Source organism: Catharus ustulatus, chromosome 1 (genome assembly GCF_009819885.2).
Source record: "Catharus ustulatus isolate bCatUst1 chromosome 1, bCatUst1.pri.v2, whole genome shotgun sequence".
NCBI lineage: Eukaryota > Metazoa > Chordata > Aves > Passeriformes > Turdidae > Catharus > Catharus ustulatus.
In genome coordinates, this window is record NC_046221.1 from 135,208,608 (window position 1) to 135,226,599 (window position 17,992).

Consider the following 17,992-nt stretch of genomic DNA (forward strand, 5'->3'; position numbering starts at 1 on the left):
CATAAAAATTGATTTCTGAAATTATCTACACCAAAAAAAAAAAAAAAATTTGATACATGCAATACATTGAAAATGTCATTATTCAAAGAACTACTACAAATTGCTAAGCATAGGTACAAACGTTTATAATAACCAAACTAGTTTAAATCAAATTTAGATGCATTTAATGAAATTCTTAAATATACACATATACAGTTTCAAAAATAATTAAATTAAAGGAACAAAAATCACTCAAAGACTGTTAAATTCAGAAGGCGACCTCTCTGGCACAGTCCTTCAGCCAGCTGCTAGTGGGATTTTTCAGGGGAGTATCCTAAGCATGTGCCCTGCTCAAAGACTATTCCCACATTCAATATCTGAGACAGGCCAGTGGGCTTGAGAACATCTTTTCACAAGAGTGGATCTGAATTAAAACTCAATTCAGTTCTGCAGCTGTCAGTCTTATTTTGGCTTTTCCACACTTCAGAAGTAATGTGGTGCTGCCATCAGCTGGAGTTAATGATGTAAAGAAAAGGGTCTTTTTTGGAGTAGAAACTGTGTTTGTCACTGTGTACCTGGGCCTCTTAGTCTGAGTGGGAATTGTGTCTACACCTGAAAATTCAGAGATCTTTCTGTCCATCCACAAAGGCTGCTTACATGGTTTACATATATAAACATGGAAACATCCAACCTGCTTCCTTTCTGAATGAATTCTGAGCCTTCCCTCGTGTATTTCTAATTTCGTAAACAAAGCCTGACCTTTTGGGGTTTTTTCCATGAAATTCTTAGGACTATCAGGAAGCTTCCAATTTGGAGCAGTTTGTGACTCGCTTTCTTTTGAGGGAGACACTGAACCAGCTGCAATCCCTGCAGAGCTCCCTGGAGTGTGCCATGGAGACCACGGAGCAGCAGAGCCGGCAGGAGAGGTGAGCAAAGCCCTCTTCAGCTGCAGGAGGTGGGTGAGGAGTGAGAACACTGCTTTGCATTTCACCAGAAATCTGATCTAGGGAATGACTGCAGAGATAAGGGTACACTTTTTATTCCTTATAGGAACCTACTAACAGGAGTTTTCCTGAAATTAAATGCATGTGATCCTGTGGTGGGCTGCCTGTAGGACAACCGTTTTGGTGCATTCTAGGTTCTCCTGACTTCTTTTTAAGTCCCTGGACACTTTAATATGAAATGTAGAAAGCCAACCGCTGCAATATAAAAAGCTTTGAAATCACTAAGATGGCTAACTGTTTTGTTTGTTTTTTCCAGCTTGATGATTTTTTTTTTTTCATGCACAATGATCTCCATGTTAAAAGAAGAAATAGCCAGGCTTTTGCTTGTCACAGCTTCTTCCTAGAATATATGGCCATATTCTCAGTTAACATCTAGCTCCATAAACTCTCAATCACCTGGGTAGCCTTTATCCATCCAAGGGTTTTAGCTGAATTTAGTACAATGATCTCCATGATGAAGGTTTGTAGAATCAAGGATCAAAATATTTTTGAAAAGTTACTTGGCTGAATGGAATTTTTCCCTCAGTATACTGTTGTTAAAGACAACAGGGAAAGCAAAATACAAACTGTTGGTATGGACAAAGAAAATCTTAAGATCTTTCTGTTGGAAATGTAATTTTCTTTTTCAGTTAGCAATGTCATTTTCTTGTTTGTTTTGCTGTTGGGTTTGAGGTCCCTGAAGTACAGGAGTAATAACTTGTGGTTTTGTGCCAGCACCTTGACTGTGGGAATCCAGCAGGTTTTGAAAGTCTGAGGGTGCACCAAGATGCACAGTGTCTGTGTACCTCTATTCATGTGAGCTCCTCTGCAGGGATGCTACAAAACTGCTGTGAATGAAGAAACTGTGAACGATTACTTAGGTCAGGTCAGAACCACATCATTGATTGACACTGACCTTGAGATTTGTCTCCCTCAAAGATTTAGGTTTATGCCATCTTAACCCTCTTAACTTCTTTAATGACCTAATCAAAACAATGAGTTAGTGAAAATCCCGAAAATAATTCAGGGCTCTCAATAGGTATTTCTTTTTATTTAATTCAAAAGGCAACATGAATTTTTGAGAACAGAGAGAGAAGAGCTCATCCACATTTTTCCTTAAGAAGTCTCCTGTGTTTCTGTGCAGAAAAGATCCAGCAAAACCAGAAGTGCTCTCAGTTCAGTGGCCAGGCAAACGCTTAGCGCGAAGGCTTCAGAGGAACAACAGCCTGTCATCAAATAACCCTTATTCTAGCATAGGTATGGTATTTCACATTTTAAAGATATTAAAAATACATGCATACACACACATAAAGAAAAATACACACATATCTTCCTCTCAAAAATTTAAATTAGACATGTAACTAACTGAGATGCTTCACTGAAGGAAGACAATTTCAACTTAATATAGAAGTTATTAACTGAAAACTGAGGAAGCTGAGGGAAATTAATGCATAGCCATAGATCTGAAATTATAAAAGATAAAAAACTTAATTGTGGGCCAAACTGTGTGTTTTGGATTGATTCAACATTTTTAGGTACAGTAATTTCACGATTATAAACCGCACCATTTTTACTAAAATTTTGGTCCTAACCCGGAAGTGCGGCTTATAATCAGGTGCGGCTTATAATCATGAACTTACTGTAATCTTTTTTGCCTGCAGATATGCATGAAAAGCTGAAGGCTACAATTTATATACAACCAAGTTCTCTGCCATGACTCACATCTCAGCTGAGGGGAATAAATAATAAACAGAAAGGGAAAACACAAAACCTGAAAGAAAAGAATATTTCATGTAAGATAATACAAAAAGAAAAGAACTCTGCAGCAGCATTTCTGCTTTGGAAAATGATAGAGTACTTTGGTGAATGGGATTCTTTAGAAGCAGTGACGTTAAGCATGAGGCTGCAGTGAAGACATCTTTGTGCTTAGTGGCATTGTCCCAGAATCAAGGGGTAAAGATGACTGAAACAACAAATGTGTAATGGGTCTAGCTCACTTCTTCACCAGTCACTGCTTGCAGCCATGTGCTGACCTCTTCCCTTTAAACCCTCTCCTGGGGGCCTTTCTGTCACCACATTCATGACTGACTTCTGCCACTCACCAGAGGATGCTGCTCATTGAGAGCAGTGGTGCAGGATGATGTTTGGTCTCTTGTGAGGTGATGCTGTTCCTAACAAGGAAGGCCACAATGCCTTGTAGCTGCACTCCTAATCGAGAAAGAACTCAAACAAATGCAAGCTCTACCAAATCCACTTACTCTACTGGTGTAATCTTAAAGAGCTGACATTTTCCTCCACAGTTCTACTGATAGCTGGCAGCTGTCTACTTTCCTACACAAGATTTGTGTTTGTCTTGGCACTTGGTTTTCCTGCTTACTGCCTGCTGCCCACATGCTTAGTAACACTGGTGTGTAGATGCACTCAAGGCTCAGGCCAGCATTTCTTCAGCCTATGTACTTGTTCAGGTAAATCCACACCCTGCCTCCTCTACAGACCACAGCTGTGGTATGTTCTCAGCATTAGGATTTCTTTCTTTGGTCAAAATATGTGCAAGTGCCACAAGAACTCTCAGCTGAGAAATGAGAAGGTTAATAAATGTGCATAACAAGAACATTTAGTGAAAAATCTTCAATTTCTGATAAATAACCTTCCTCTCTCCTTAAAGCATTCTCTTATGTACACATTTACATGGTGGGTGATGTCAGGAACTGCTTTAATAACGCACATATTTGTTTCTTTGAGTATTGTCCTTTTCCTTAATAATGCACATATTTGTTTCTGTGAGTATTATCCTTTTCATTTGGCAGACAATTTTCATGAGACTTCAGCAAAACAAAACTTTCCAGAGACACTGGAGGGACTCCCAGAATCACAGAATATCCTGAGTTGAGGGACTCATAAGGATCATTAAAGTTCTGGTCCTGCATAGTGCCATCCCCAAGAATCACACCACGTGCCTGAGAGCATTGTCCTAATGCTTCTTGAACTCTTGGTGCCATGAGCACTTCCCCTAGGGACTTTGTTCCAGTGCCCAACCACACTCTAGGTGAAGAACCTTTTCCTGACATCCAGTTTAATCTTCCCCTGACACAGCTTGATGCCATTCCCTTGGGTGCTTGTCACCCTCACCAGCAAGAAGAGATGGGACCCATCCCTCCTCTTCCCCTCATGAGGGAGTTGCAGACTGCAGTGAGCTCTCCCCTCAGTCTCCTCTTCTCTAAACTGAATGAGCCAAGTGACCTCAGCTGCTCCTCGTGTGGCTTCCCCTGGAGGCCCTTCATCATCCTCACAGCCCAGACACTTGTGCTTTCTGGAACAGTATAGTCTTGCTCCACCCTTGGTGAATGACATCAGACTGGGTTGGGTGGGGCACTGAGCAATCTGATCTACTGGAAGGTTCCCTGCCCATGGCAGGGGAGTTGAAATTAGATGATCTTTATAGTCCCTTCCAACACAAACCATTCTATGATTCTGTGATCATGTCACTACCCAGACAGGAATATACCTGCAGTGGAGATGGAGAACTTTCTTCCATTACCATTAGTTTCACCTAAATGAACATTGAACTAGTTGCAGCACAATCTTTGAGAAGCCAAATAAATTGCAGGGTAATTTTTTTAATCTGTAAAATAGAGGAATACACTATGTACTAGCAACTTAGTAGCATTTTATAAATGTTAATCATTTATCTTTTCCAAAGGTTGGATTGAAGAAGACAGCCAATGGGTGATCCAGATAAACAGACTCCAGAAGCTAATAGATAGACTGGAAAAGAAGGTGTGTGGACTTTTTCACTTGTTTCTTCATTCAGTAAAGCCGTCCTTAAAACACTAATGTTTTCAATGTCCCAGCTGCAACATTACCTAAGAGAGTTAACACTCACTAAATGCCTACATTTTTCTCTCACCTTCCTCCTTCCTATTAATGACATTGTTTTTCCATGCTTCCCTTTCCCCCTCCCATCACCAGATTCAACTTTTTACAAAGATGTGAAAAATTGTATTATTATATGACTGGAGGATGTTAATGTATTTAATTATACTTGTTTGGGGGAACGTGCTGCAACCTTCCCCTTTTAGGATCTGATATTTTCCTCTTCCTCTCCAAACTTTCTCATGAAAATTTGACAGAGTTTTGTTTCCTCCTTTCCAGAATTCCAGAGAATACTCATTAATAAGATTAAACCAGTTTCCTTGTCAATACAGTTAAACCAAGATCTGATGCAAATCCTTCTTGGGAGCCAGCTACAGCAACTCCCAGAGCCCAAAAACCACCTATAGTTCCCACACCAAAGCAGAGCCCTCCAGGAGTCTGACAAGTGATCCATCTGATCCAACAATTTCCTGAGTTGTTCTCTGCACTAAGTTTTCCTGTTGAAGGACAGACAGACAATTTCAGATAGGTACTAGAGGAGTGGCTGAATTCAGTGGATTTGAGACCCATGGTGTTTCTTCCTCCTTGTCCACTGGAAGTGAGGTTTTGGGTTGCAGAGCTCTCAGACCCAGAAGTAGCTCCAGTCCCAGTGCACGGATGCTGTTCCTCCCCTCAGGTCAGTGCTCATCAGCACTGAAACTGTGCCTGTACTCCAAAGACACTGGCAGGGGTCTCTTGACCAGCAGCCACACACACACAGGCAGCACTCCAGGGACATGAAACAGCCTGATTCTGTTCTTCCTTTTTAGCTGATTGGGATATTCCCCTGTGAATATTGTCCTCTAGTGTTTGTGGCTGGATCCATACCTCTTACCCAGGCACTGGATCAGACCTTGTGTCATGGCAGAACAATGTCTCCTGTTACTCAACCACTAGTCCAACTTGAGTTCAGTAGCACAGAAAATAGTTATGTAAGAGATTTAGCGAAAAATCCCCAATAAATGGTGAGGACTTGGCGCATGGCTCAGCAAGAGAAGCATACTGACCTTCTCTGCTTCCCTCTCTCCCAAATGAAAAAACTACCTCTAATTACTTTTCCCCTTTGGTCCCAGTTTGGTATTTCTGTTACCTCAGCCTTCTTACTGATTAGCTGCATATGGCCACCCCCAGCACACTGGCCTTGCTCCAAAGAAGCCCAGCATTCCCTTTGGTTATCCCTGCAGTCTGACAGTCTCTCGCATCACTTCTCCTTAACGAGCTGTGAAATTCAGCCATTCCTTGTGGCACTGTCCATGACTTGTGTTACAGCTTCTCACTCTGCTCCTTGCCATGCTCTGCAGCTCCTCATGGTCTGCTCAGTCCAGGGAGCTCTGGCCAGGGAATACCCGTGAGCTTCTGTCCAATGCTTCCTCCTGGAGCTCATTTCTGCATGAGAAAGGCAATTATACAGTTACCACATTAGTGGCATTTTTGTAGCAACTTGATCTTTTTCTGAATAGATATAAATTGGATTTTGAAATGTCAAAGTCCACCATGAAAGGTAAGTCTGGCTTTACTCTGCACTCTGCTTTGGAAACAGCAGCTCACCACCCTGCCACAGCTGCCACCTGACATGGCCTGATGTCAAAAGAAAACATTTTAAAGAATGTTACTTGAAAAGGAAAGAAAGCTGCCATTCAGCAATAACGCGACACAAATGTTACAGAAAGCAGCCAAACATTTTGTGGTAAATAAACTTACAACAAGGAGATTATAAAATGATTGAATTTCCTGCAGACAAGTGATAGAAAACCTCAGACTGAAAAGGAGCTCAGTGCCAAAGGGAAACAATAGCAGGTCATAGATCTCCCATAATTACCTCTTTGTCTATATAAAACCGGATTAATCAAACATAGAAATTACATAAGTCTAATTTTTGCAGTAGACAATCTATATCCACCTGTGTCTAACTTTGCATCTGCTTGATTTTGTATCTCACAGCCAGGTCTGACTGTGAGAGGCATTAAATACCAGATGCCTTTCAGCAGCTACTAAAACCCCTCTTTTTGACTTTGCTCTGAAACAGATTAGAAAGGATTGCACAATCATGATAAAAGGCAATTTCAGAAGCCACAGCTTCTCAGGTGAGGAGAGGTAGGATTGCAAAGGCATTTTAAAGCCCTGGTTCTGAGCTGCACAGCAAGTTATGAGTCAGTGTTCCTACTGGAAAGCTACCTGGTGAAGGGTAGATTTAATATTATCTAAGTCCTCTGCTGTGTTCTGTCAAAGGGGAATTTGAGCACGAGTCAGTCCTCTCATTTGTCTATTTTCACTCAAGTTCTAAATTTACATATACTGGCAAAGAAAACAATTATTTTCTTACTACGTTCTACATTTAGAGAAATTTTGCAGTACTTCCTTGAGTTATTCCTTTCCTCTCTTTTCCCATATGTTTCTTGAGAAAAAAATGGCAGTGAAAGTGAACTTTCACTTCAGGGATACACATTTTTCCCTCAGATTTTTTATCCGAAGTGTCTCCACTGACAGTAAAGCTGTCTGTCTTTCCCTTCACACACACATTTCATGACTTTAACTACACAGCAGTTTCTGAACACTTCACTCCTGCCTTGCTCTGCCACCTGCTGCTGATGGAGGTCCTCTGTTCATTTGAATTCTACCTGCACATCTCTGGTTGGCTTTTCAGTGAGTACAGCATCTGTGCTGGCAGAACAGCTGCTACCTGAGGTTAATCAATCCTCACCCACGCTGGGAGTGGAAGAAATTTTTTCTCTTTGTTGCACAAGAACTGTGTTCAGTGAGAAGTGAAGCACCACTAACAGAGTGTGTTTTGCTCCAGCTACTTATTGCAAATCAATCTGCCCTTTTTTTTTTTCAGGCATACATATATTTTTCAGAATATCATAATGGCACTGGGTTAGGAGGCAGTGCATGTGCCTGCCGAGTAAAGAATGATTTTGTGTGTGCTACTGGTTGGTGTTTGTGTGAATCACTGATTCCTGAAGTGCACAGTTTGTGTACCAGGTACAGTCACAGACCTCTCTCTGCTGCTGCCCAGGCCATCCTCACAGCAAGGGCAGCAGTTCAGAAAGCTGATTTGGACCGTCATGCACATCTCTCTCAATTCAACTCCCTGCAAGGAAGTTTCTTCTGTGTAAAGTTTTATGATTGCACAATAGTAGCTGATAGTTAATTTCCAATTACCATTCTTGCTCATCTCCACAGTCCCTGTGACAAGTTGAGAGGATGTCTGTCTTTTCTCAATTAAGTCCAACATACATCTGGGAACAAGCAGATTTGTTAAAATGAAAAATCACCTGCCAAGCACTATAAATAAAACTTTACAAGACAGCCTGGGCTGGAATTAACCACTGAGGCATGCAAGATCTTGTAAACACTTGTGTTTGACTTAGAACTAATAAAGAAGGGATTTAACTTCTTAAGGTAGAGCAGAATCTAGTTATTGGAATAGCTTGTTAAAAATGTAAGAGGGGAATACAGCTGTAGTATTGACTCTTCTTACAATTTTTATTTTCTTTTCAATTGCCTCAAAGGACCTAAAGCTTGAGCCGCTTGAAGAGGAAGTTTTGGATGAAAATGCAAGATCTGTAAGTACTGTTCAAGATAATGACTTTGACATTTTATTTTAAACACCAGATACTGAGACCACACCTCATCTCTTTTGTTAAAAAAAGAATTTTAAAAATCTTTATCCTCACTTTTTCCTGCGATAAGAATCCATTTCGGTTAGCAAAAGGCAACAGAACAAAACTTACAATATGGGGGCAGAACATTTTTATTAAATTTTTGCATTGTTTTCAAAGGATAGAGTGAGCCAAAACCTTAACATACATAAGGACAAAAATGTTCCATTAATAAGAAGATTTATCAAATTTGGCAGCAATGTTTATGGGGTAGTAGCTTCTCAGCTCCAAATGCTGCATGCATGCTTTAACCATTGTTGTACAGCCCCCCTCCTCCCAAAACTGCTATAGGAAATACTATGAGGAAAAATGGAAGAGTATCTCATGCTCATTACAACCTACAAAACCAAAATTGTGACCAGAAACAAACTTACATATATCCCATATATGCTAACATTCCTAAATTCATTTGAACCTTACAAATACACATGAAAAAATTATTTAATCACAGGAGTTGCATTATATATATATTTTTTTAAATGAGATTATGCAGTATTGCAACACAGAGTGCTAATAATCCATGGTATAAAAATATTCATAATCAAGGCAGAAACAAGTCAAAAACCAATTAAATTGTACTCATTAAGAAACACATAGTGTTGCTTTAAATATTCCATTAGCAAAGTTGACAAGCTTCAACAGATTAATCAATTAATAAACTACTTGAAAGAGCTAAATGATAATTATATTAATTCAGGATAAATACGTCTTCTGCTCTGCTGACTGTTTCCATAGTCCTGTTTAGAAAGACTGTTTATTTTCCTGCAGAATTATGGAGGGAAAACCCCCTCTCTATTCATCACTTAACATGGGCTATCTTAGGCATCTCACTCAGGTTAGGGTCAGGGCTCTAAAAGGTAAAAACTATGAAAGCAACAACGCATCCAGTGCAGATTGTGTGGATATGCTCTTATCTCCAGCCTCTGGAGATAACACACTGACTTTATTACTGAACATCTCAAAGATCAACCTTTGCTTTGCCTTCTTCTGAAAAGACTCTGCTCCAGAGTTTGGACAAATGTCTGAAGTGAACACTCATCCTACACATAAAAGTCATGCTTGAATATTTCTACTTCTCCACTCAGATCACTAGAACAGGGACCTCAAACTTCAAGGGAACTTTATTGGGTTTTCTTTTATGATTGTGGTTTGTACTGTTTCATCAGTAATATTGTAATGGTTTTGTATCAGCACATAATGATTGTTCAGCACCAAATGTCTGTGATAGAAGAAAAAGTGGAGGAATTCCGTCTTGCTCTGAGGCAGTACGTGGAATCTGCTTCTGCTCAAGGTGGCTGCTTGCAGTAAGTACAGTGTTACTGTCCTTGCGCTGAAGGAAGAAATGTAGTCTTTTTTCTTTAATAACGAGGATTGTTTATGAAGAGAAAACCTATGACACCTTTCTTGGTGGGTTATGTGTGTCAGAGCTTTTCAAAGACACCTCAAACTAGAAAGAGATGTCAGAATGTGCACATTTTAGGTACTATCACATGACTGTGCACCCCAAAAGTGCTAAACAATCTTTTCAGGCTTGTTAGCTCTCCAGGTCATCAATTCATGACTTCTGGAAGTTCCTAGGCTGATATTCCTTACTGGAAAATTCATTTGTCAACCTTCATTTGTGCTCACCTAGCAAAGGAGCAACTTATCAACTTGTTTGCCAGTTCTCTGCTTGTCAGCTTTCAGAATCTTCCATTTAGGCTGTCATTGTAAAATTTTAATTCATAATAAAGAATTCAAAAAATTAAAAAGCAAAATTTCCAATGAAACTGTGTTTCTGCTTTGCTCCTTTTAGAATTAATAAAACATTAGAACTGGGTTAAGAATCAATTTAATGGCTTACCTCTGTATTTAATTTCTAAATTTAACATAGTGGAGAGATCTACTATGATACATACTACAGACCATTATGAAAAGTTACTTTTGTTATGTGTACATGATACAGAATCTTCCTAAATATTCAAGGGCTTCAAAAACTGCCTATCACATGCCTAATTTATGAGTCTTGTTACTATGAGATTTTCACATTTAGGATTTTATCAGTAGTGTTCACATAGAGCAGAAAAATTAAGCTGGAAGAAGAGTGATCTTTCTGCAGTAGTTCACTTGTAAAGGCAGACTGTTGATGAAAATAAAATTCTCTTGTTGGCCAAGAGATGGAAAAAAGCCCAGGGAGAAGTCCTCCTGGTCTCCTCTCAGAAATGAACATCCCACAAAACATTTATATTGACATCTGTATTGATTGCAGAATGTCGGGGAAGAGAGATTACATGACTGCAGAATGCAAGTTAAGAAATGGTGGCAGAAAGTTCCTTTCTTTCCCAAGTTTACAGGCATTGCAGGCAAGTCTGTAATGCCACCTAATGGATGGGTTTTGCTGTAGCTTTAATTGACAGCAATTTAATTGTTTTTTCCAGCAGCTTTTGATATTTTTGCTATTTTACCATGCACTTTCACATACAGTAGGAGAAAACCAATAAATCATAAAACATTATGAAGCATAAGTTGAGACCAGTTTTCAAGTACATCATTACTGAGGTCAGCAATCTCACACTTGGGCACGTGGAAAAATCTGCACATACACTTTCTGTGCTACTTATCTAAACACCAGTTTGAGCACCCAAGTGAATGAGTACCCAAGTGAATTAACACCCTACATGCTATAAAGATTTTATGCTCAGGATAATGAGCAGGATAATTGTGTGTAGAGGATCAACAGATATTCTGTGGGTCATTTTTCAGTCTTGACAAACTGTTTCTTGAATAATTTAAGAACAAGTAACTAGTACACAAAAATACTATTATAAAAGCATATCTGCAGCAGATATCAGCCTATCTGGCTTACACTCCATTATGCATACACTTCATTTACTCCATTTGCTTTCAAAGCACCTAAATTCTATGACACTGATGCATCTCTCAAAAAAAGGATAACTTGTACTTATTAGATGATCTTCCCTGAACAGCTGTTTGATTAATTATCTGTTTAGCATTTGTTTCGATAAATTACACTATTGGAGCAATTTAAAAAATTACAGTAATTTCACGATTACATGCCGCACTGACTATAAGCCGCATCTCTGGGTGTTGGCAACATTTCGTTCTTTGTCCATACACAAGCCGGACCCAATTATAAGCCACTCTGTCGTTCACAGCGAGGACCCGCGTGCAACAAAGTTGCCAAATAGTCACAGAATCATGGCATGGCGGGGTTTACTGGCTCAGCTCTGGCTGTGCAGGCTCGGCCCGCTCGGGGCTGCCGACGGGGCCGGGTGGCCCAGCTTGGTGGGGCCGCTTGGTGGGGCCGCTCGGGGCCGGCCGCCACTGCCACTGGGCTTGCTCACCCCAACCCGGCGCTGCCCCACGGGGGCAGGCAGGGACGGAGCCCACCGGCACCCGTGATGGCGGTGGCAGGAGGGGAAGGAGCCCCCCGCTTCTGCGGCGGCAGGCAGGGGTGGAGCCTGCCTGCTCCTGTGGCGGCAGCAGGTGGGAGTGGGAGCCCCCCGCTTCCCCCCTGGGCCGCAGGGATGGCAGCACGGAGCTCCCGCCTCCTTCCCCCCCGACGCTGCTGGCACGGAGCCGGCCCTACCCACCGCGTAACAGAGTAACCAATTTGTAACAATCGCACAATCCTGGGTTTTACTGGCAGGTGCTCGACTCGGCACCCTGGCTGGCACTTCTGGGGTTGGAAATTTCAGAAAATTTATCACATATTAGCCGCTCCTGAGTGTAAGCCGCATTTCCGGGATGGGAGCAAAATTTTAGTCAAAATGGTGCGGCTCATAATCGTGAAATTACTATATTAATAAAATATATATACAAGGGGATTTATTTTTAAAAGCTCAGATAATTTGCAGTATAGGATCACTATGATCACTCATTTGTTAAGTTTATTAATTGGATTGGTTTTGGGTTTGATTTTCTTGTTTTGTTCTGTGGAGTTTTTTTCAAAAATCACTGTATTTGTTCCTACTCATAAGCAGTTAGGAATAAAATGTATGTGTCCAATAACTTTGTTTTGTTTCATTAAATTAGTTCTGTTGTGAAATTTTTAGTGTTTCCATTCAGAAGCTTCCAAGTAATTCCCACTTCAATGTGTATGAGTTCTGGGAAATGCCTGGAATAGGTAAGTGTCAGGACTCTGACGGCTTGCTTTCTTTTTTTTTTTTTTTTTTTGGTAATACATAAAGTTTTGAAGGTTAGAAATTAAGAGAGACAACAGTGATTATTCAAAACTGAAAAAGTCTGAAAGTGAGTACACAATGATATAGCATCAGGTGGATGTTAGTTCATCAGAGATAGAAAACCAGCAGGACAGAAATATCACCAGTTTCATGGTAAAGAAGAAACAAAAAAGCACAAGTATTGAAACAGATGTACCAGCCCGCAGCACACTTCAGCATGCAAATGGTTATGGGGAGCTCCCCCAAAACTTCCCAAACCACATCACAGGAACCCATCCAACAGACTCCAAGAGTGTCTCTTTTGGGCCCAAAATAGAAATTATTAAACATCCTACCAGCTGAAGTAGAGACAAAATGATTGTCCTTACCTACATTTAGTTAAAACACTCAAACAAACCAACCCCATGATCCTAAATCTGCAAGAGAACCTGTTCTTAGGGAGGTGGAGAAGTCTCTTGCAGCTTTGTTGCTCTCCTTGCAAACAAAACCCCAGTTTTACTGGGTTTCCTGTCACAGAGACTAAAGAACACCAGTAACACAAGTCAACACTGTACTGGGTCACAACCAAAAGATGAGCATCAGGCTGACAGCGAGCTGCACAGAAGCAAAGCAGTGTTTAATATAACAGGCAGGCACTTCATAGCTTGTCTGGTCTCCTCTCCCACTATCACTGGAAGTTTTGAAGCACAGAATCTCTGTGCAGCACTCATTGTGAAATTTCTGATAATGCTCATGAAAAAAAAATTGAGCCCTTTAAAAACACTGTTACATTTTTACTTTTTACAATTATTTAGCCACCTTCAAAGGAATTACAGCAAGGCATTCCAAAGAAGTAACGTGGATTTCTTGGAAACCCCAGAGCTCATCACAACAATGTTAGTCCCTGGTAAATATCAACTTTTCACATTACATTTTTTTTTGTTCTATGGGAAAGGTTCTATTAGTGTGTTCCATATGCAAGACCATTGTATAATATCACCCTTATTCAGATCTTCTTTGGTAAAGTATAGAGGACAAAAGGACTCCAATTTTTTCTTTTTATTTTAACCACATAAATATAAAATGCATCAGCACAGTGCTTTATTTTACATAGTGTGAAATGATACTAACATACACTATTTAAGACAACATTTATTTTTTGTGAATGGTAAAATATACCCCATCTAAGCTTTTCAAGGATAAAAAAGGTTTTCTGATTAAGATTTTAATTCCTACTTACATTGACTGAAGGGAGCCTTAATTACTACTAATTGATACTTACTAACCAACTTGTACACACTTCCTGCTGTGTTATAAAAAAGCAAGGTGGTAAAGGTTCCAAATTATTATTCTTAATACAAACCAATGATCATGTAACATCTTTCTCCTAGAAATAAGAGTTAACAGATGCAGGTGCAGGTGCATGATGAAGCAAAGAAAGCATCAGTCCCATATTTACAGAGAGAGGACAGTATTTCTTTTTATTTTAGGGAACACAAATCTACTACAATGAAGCCCTAATTTCCTATGTGTCTGGGTACAGACTAAATTTAAAATAATAAAACCCCACTTAGTAGAAAAATAAATGTACTCCTGTACTGGGGTTAATCCTTTAAAGAAACCAGCCAAGATATCCTCAGACCTCATGAGCCTGATGTGGACACAAAATTATATGCCAGGGATTCCTGCAGAATCAGGAGACTGAAGTTAATGAACCAAATATCTCTGTAAATCTTGTATCTTACTGGGATATTCCTGGATTTAAGATAAACTTGATTGTAGGAAACAATGAAGTCTTTTCCCAAAATTCTTTGTGTCCAAGAGACTGCACCTGATCCAGCAGTGTTCCAGGGTAGTTTACTCACAGGTAAAGTACAATTAACGTAAAATAAAATGTAAACATAATTTTTAATAGCCTAAACATGGAAGCGTCTGAAATTGGATTCCAAGTACTTATTAAAGCATTTACTCTGCCTGCTCAGAAGGATTTCAGTCTGCAGCACTCTGGCAGACAGTAACCATAGAAACAGCATTTCTCACTGTGCACTCCTTGCTGGGGTTGGCGGGGGGGGCAGTGGGAATTATTGCATGCACAGTCCTTTGTGCAGTTTTATACATTACCTGTAATTTAGAAATCTGTGCAATGATTTGAACTCTGTTTCATGGAAAGAGCTTCCCACACCTGATCTATTTGTAATTGAAAGACAGAAAATTATATTGAAGTAAAAAATTATGGCTGCAACCCCGCCAGCACACTTTACAAAACAATTTTAGACACCCTAAAGTGTATCACTGTAAAATCAGAAGGAAAAACTCTAAACCTGTCTGCAATTAGAACATGGATAGGCTCTATTCAAAATCAAATTTACCCTAGCTAAGGAACTTCCAAATTTCTTTTACACATCTGGCTGGCTAAGAACTAAATCCATTTCAAATTGTAATCTGAGTATGATTCATTCAAAGTTTATAACCCACAAGTCTTTACCAATTAACTTAAATTAGTGAGGATACACTTATGTGGCCAAGAATGATTCAGGAAGACAAGTTTTCAAGACTGTTTGATCCAGTATTATCCTAAAGATAATTAATTTACCATCAGTTAAGAGGAACCACAAGCTATTATAACCACTCACACCTGTTAACTCACCCGGTTGCTTCACTCAGTCTACCAGGGTGGCATGAATCACATTCAGTGAATGCATCATTTTTATACAAGATCTGGACTTGAAGATTATAGACAACCTTTAGGCAAAGAAAATAAGGGGAAACACTTATAACACTATAACCCATGAAATAAATAGCTAATCTGGCATTTTTGGGGGCTGAAATGCATTAATCCACCAATGTTTCAGAGAGTACTAGTCTCATAGCCTGAATTCAGGTAGGACTCTTGATTATTTTCTCATCATTAATAATAATTTTCATTAAAATAGCATTAATTGAAGCATTTATGGATTCATACTAAGAAGCAAGTTCTGCTAATGAATTTGTGTAATGTGAAACCTATGTAACCTAGAACACCCCTCTACTAAGGGCACTTGGCATCTCAGATGCAGTCGCAATTCTTTCCTTCCTTCCCATCTCTTTCCATAAACCTTGTGATTCCTCCCTGCATAAGATTCCATTTCAAAAGGCTAGAGATTGTGGGGAAGAAACACAAATTAGTTTCAACCCAGCACTGTCTATAATCTTGTGATTACAGAGCTTTTTATGGGAATGACATTTTACAAGTCCATCAGTTCTCTTACTTTTGAGGACAAAAAGTTATTAATTCCTAGAGCTGTGTAAAAAACCCCATCAGATTTGAATAATGTCACCAGGAAAGCAAGTCATTATTCTAACACAACCACCCAGGGAACGTAGTGCTTGGTTTAAAAACCAAACACACATCAGCACAGGACTGAGGATTTATTTGGTTTGCTCTCAGGGATTTGGGTGCTTAATTCTATGCAGCCACACCTATAACACATTAATGCTTCTTTGGATGTTATCAAAAGGAGATTTAATTCTTGTGATAAAGCTACCTTCCCACCACTTACACTCAGCTCTCCCAGTATTCTGAGTATTTTTTCTCATCAGTATTAGCTGCATAGATAAACAAATTATATACGTTATAGGTATTTTATTTAGAATTTTTACCAGAGGTCAAAAAAGAAATGCAATTTATGCTAACAAATAAATAAACTCTGCTCTCTTTCAGCATCATGGTGGGTCCTCAATAACAACTAGCAGTTGTGGTTCCAAGTAATGTTAATGTTGTACTGTCTTTCATTACACTAACATTCATATTGCAGTGTACAGATGAATTTATGATGTGATAACATTTTTCATTATGGATTGAATCTTTTCCACTTTATCCACTCTAAAATCTGGAAAACTGTGCATTTATTACCTTTCCTTCTTGTGACTAGTTTGGTGAAATAATGCATTCTGAAAACTGAAATAAGACAACTATGATAAACTATTTCTGTGACAGTCCAAACTGTCACAGAAAAGTATGTCTTGAATGTATGACTAAGTATTTGTGAAAAGTTTTATTACTGCATTAATAAACAACCACTACTTAATGCTGCTGTGGTCTCATTTTACAAAAAAAAAGAAGTATGAACCTGAACACACATTTTCATACATGTCTGCAGAGAAGCTCTAAGTCAGTAATGAAAAGAATAAACATAGCGACAACTCTTTGTGCTGATACAGAACCTCCCCAGGATATTTTCTGCTCACAATTAGACAAGGCAGCACCATCTCCTCTTGACAGACTCTTAATCCTTACCCTCACAAGAGGAAACATGTCTGCCTATCTGTTGTCACTGCAGATCCTCAGACTGAACATTGCACAACCTCTATATTCTGACCACTCAAAATACTTTCTTTAGATCTCTGGCAGGTCATGGCAAAATCATTAGAGAAACTGCAGTTACAGCAAAAATAGCCATAAACCTTGAGCTCATTTGGAGCTTGGTTCTGGCGGGGGCAGAGCTACTGTATACCTTTGACTGATGAACAGCACCATCTCTGAGAAGATCACCGTCTTCAACCAGTGTGCGCCTTTGGTAGGGATGCACATGGAGCATTGAGGAGGAAGTGGATACCCACCAAGCCAGACAGGCCAGCTCAATCAGCCTGGTCATCAGTGGGGTGACAGATGTTGCAGCCAGACTGCCCTCACATCCAGGGATCTGGGGGTTCTGGTTGATTCAGTATGAGTCAGCAGTGCCCTGTCAGCCAGGAGGGCCAACCCTGTTCTGGGGGGCATCAGGCACAGCATGGTCAGCTGGGCAAGGGAGAGATTGTCCTGCTCTGCTCTGAGCTGGGGCAGCCTCACCTCGAGTGCTGGGAGCAGTTTTGGGCACCACAATCTAAAAGAGATATAAAACTATTTAAGAGGAGGGCCGTAAGGATGATGAAGGGCCTACAGGGGAAGCCGTATGAGGAGCAGCTGAGGTCACTTGGTTGGTTCAGCCTGGAGGAGACTGAGGGGAGACCTCATTGCAGTCTGCAACTTCCTCATGAGGAGAAGGCACTGATCCCTTTTCTGTTGTGACCAGTGACAGGACCCAAGGGAATGGCATCAAGTTGTGTGAGGGAGTTTGAGGTTAGGCATTAAGAAAAGGCTTTTTACCCAGAGGGCGGTGGAACACTGGAACAGGGAAGTGATCACAGTACCAAGCCTGGCAGTGTCCAAGCAGCATTCAGACAATGCTCTCAGGCACAAAGTATGAGTCTAAGCGTATCCTGTGCAGGGCCAGGAGCTGGACCTTGATGATCCCTGTGAGTCCCTTCTGAGGAT

General features: G+C 40.1%; 1 protein-coding gene across 1 annotated transcript in view; it reads left to right on the forward strand.

The window, feature by feature from the left end:
- Positions 1-16,691, forward strand: part of LOC117006581 (N-terminal EF-hand calcium-binding protein 1-like) — a 59,436-nt gene extending 42,745 nt beyond the window's left edge. The window contains 9 exon segments of the mRNA XM_033079115.2: positions 769-905; positions 2,107-2,219; positions 4,663-4,739; positions 8,387-8,440; positions 9,728-9,840; positions 12,592-12,644; positions 12,647-12,662; positions 13,515-13,606; positions 16,400-16,691. Coding sequence (XP_032935006.1) covers positions 769-905; positions 2,107-2,219; positions 4,663-4,739; positions 8,387-8,440; positions 9,728-9,840; positions 12,592-12,644; positions 12,647-12,662; positions 13,515-13,606; positions 16,400-16,428 — 684 coding nt within the window. The 3' untranslated portion in view covers positions 16,429-16,691.
- The last annotated feature ends 1,301 nt before the right edge of the window (positions 16,692-17,992 follow it).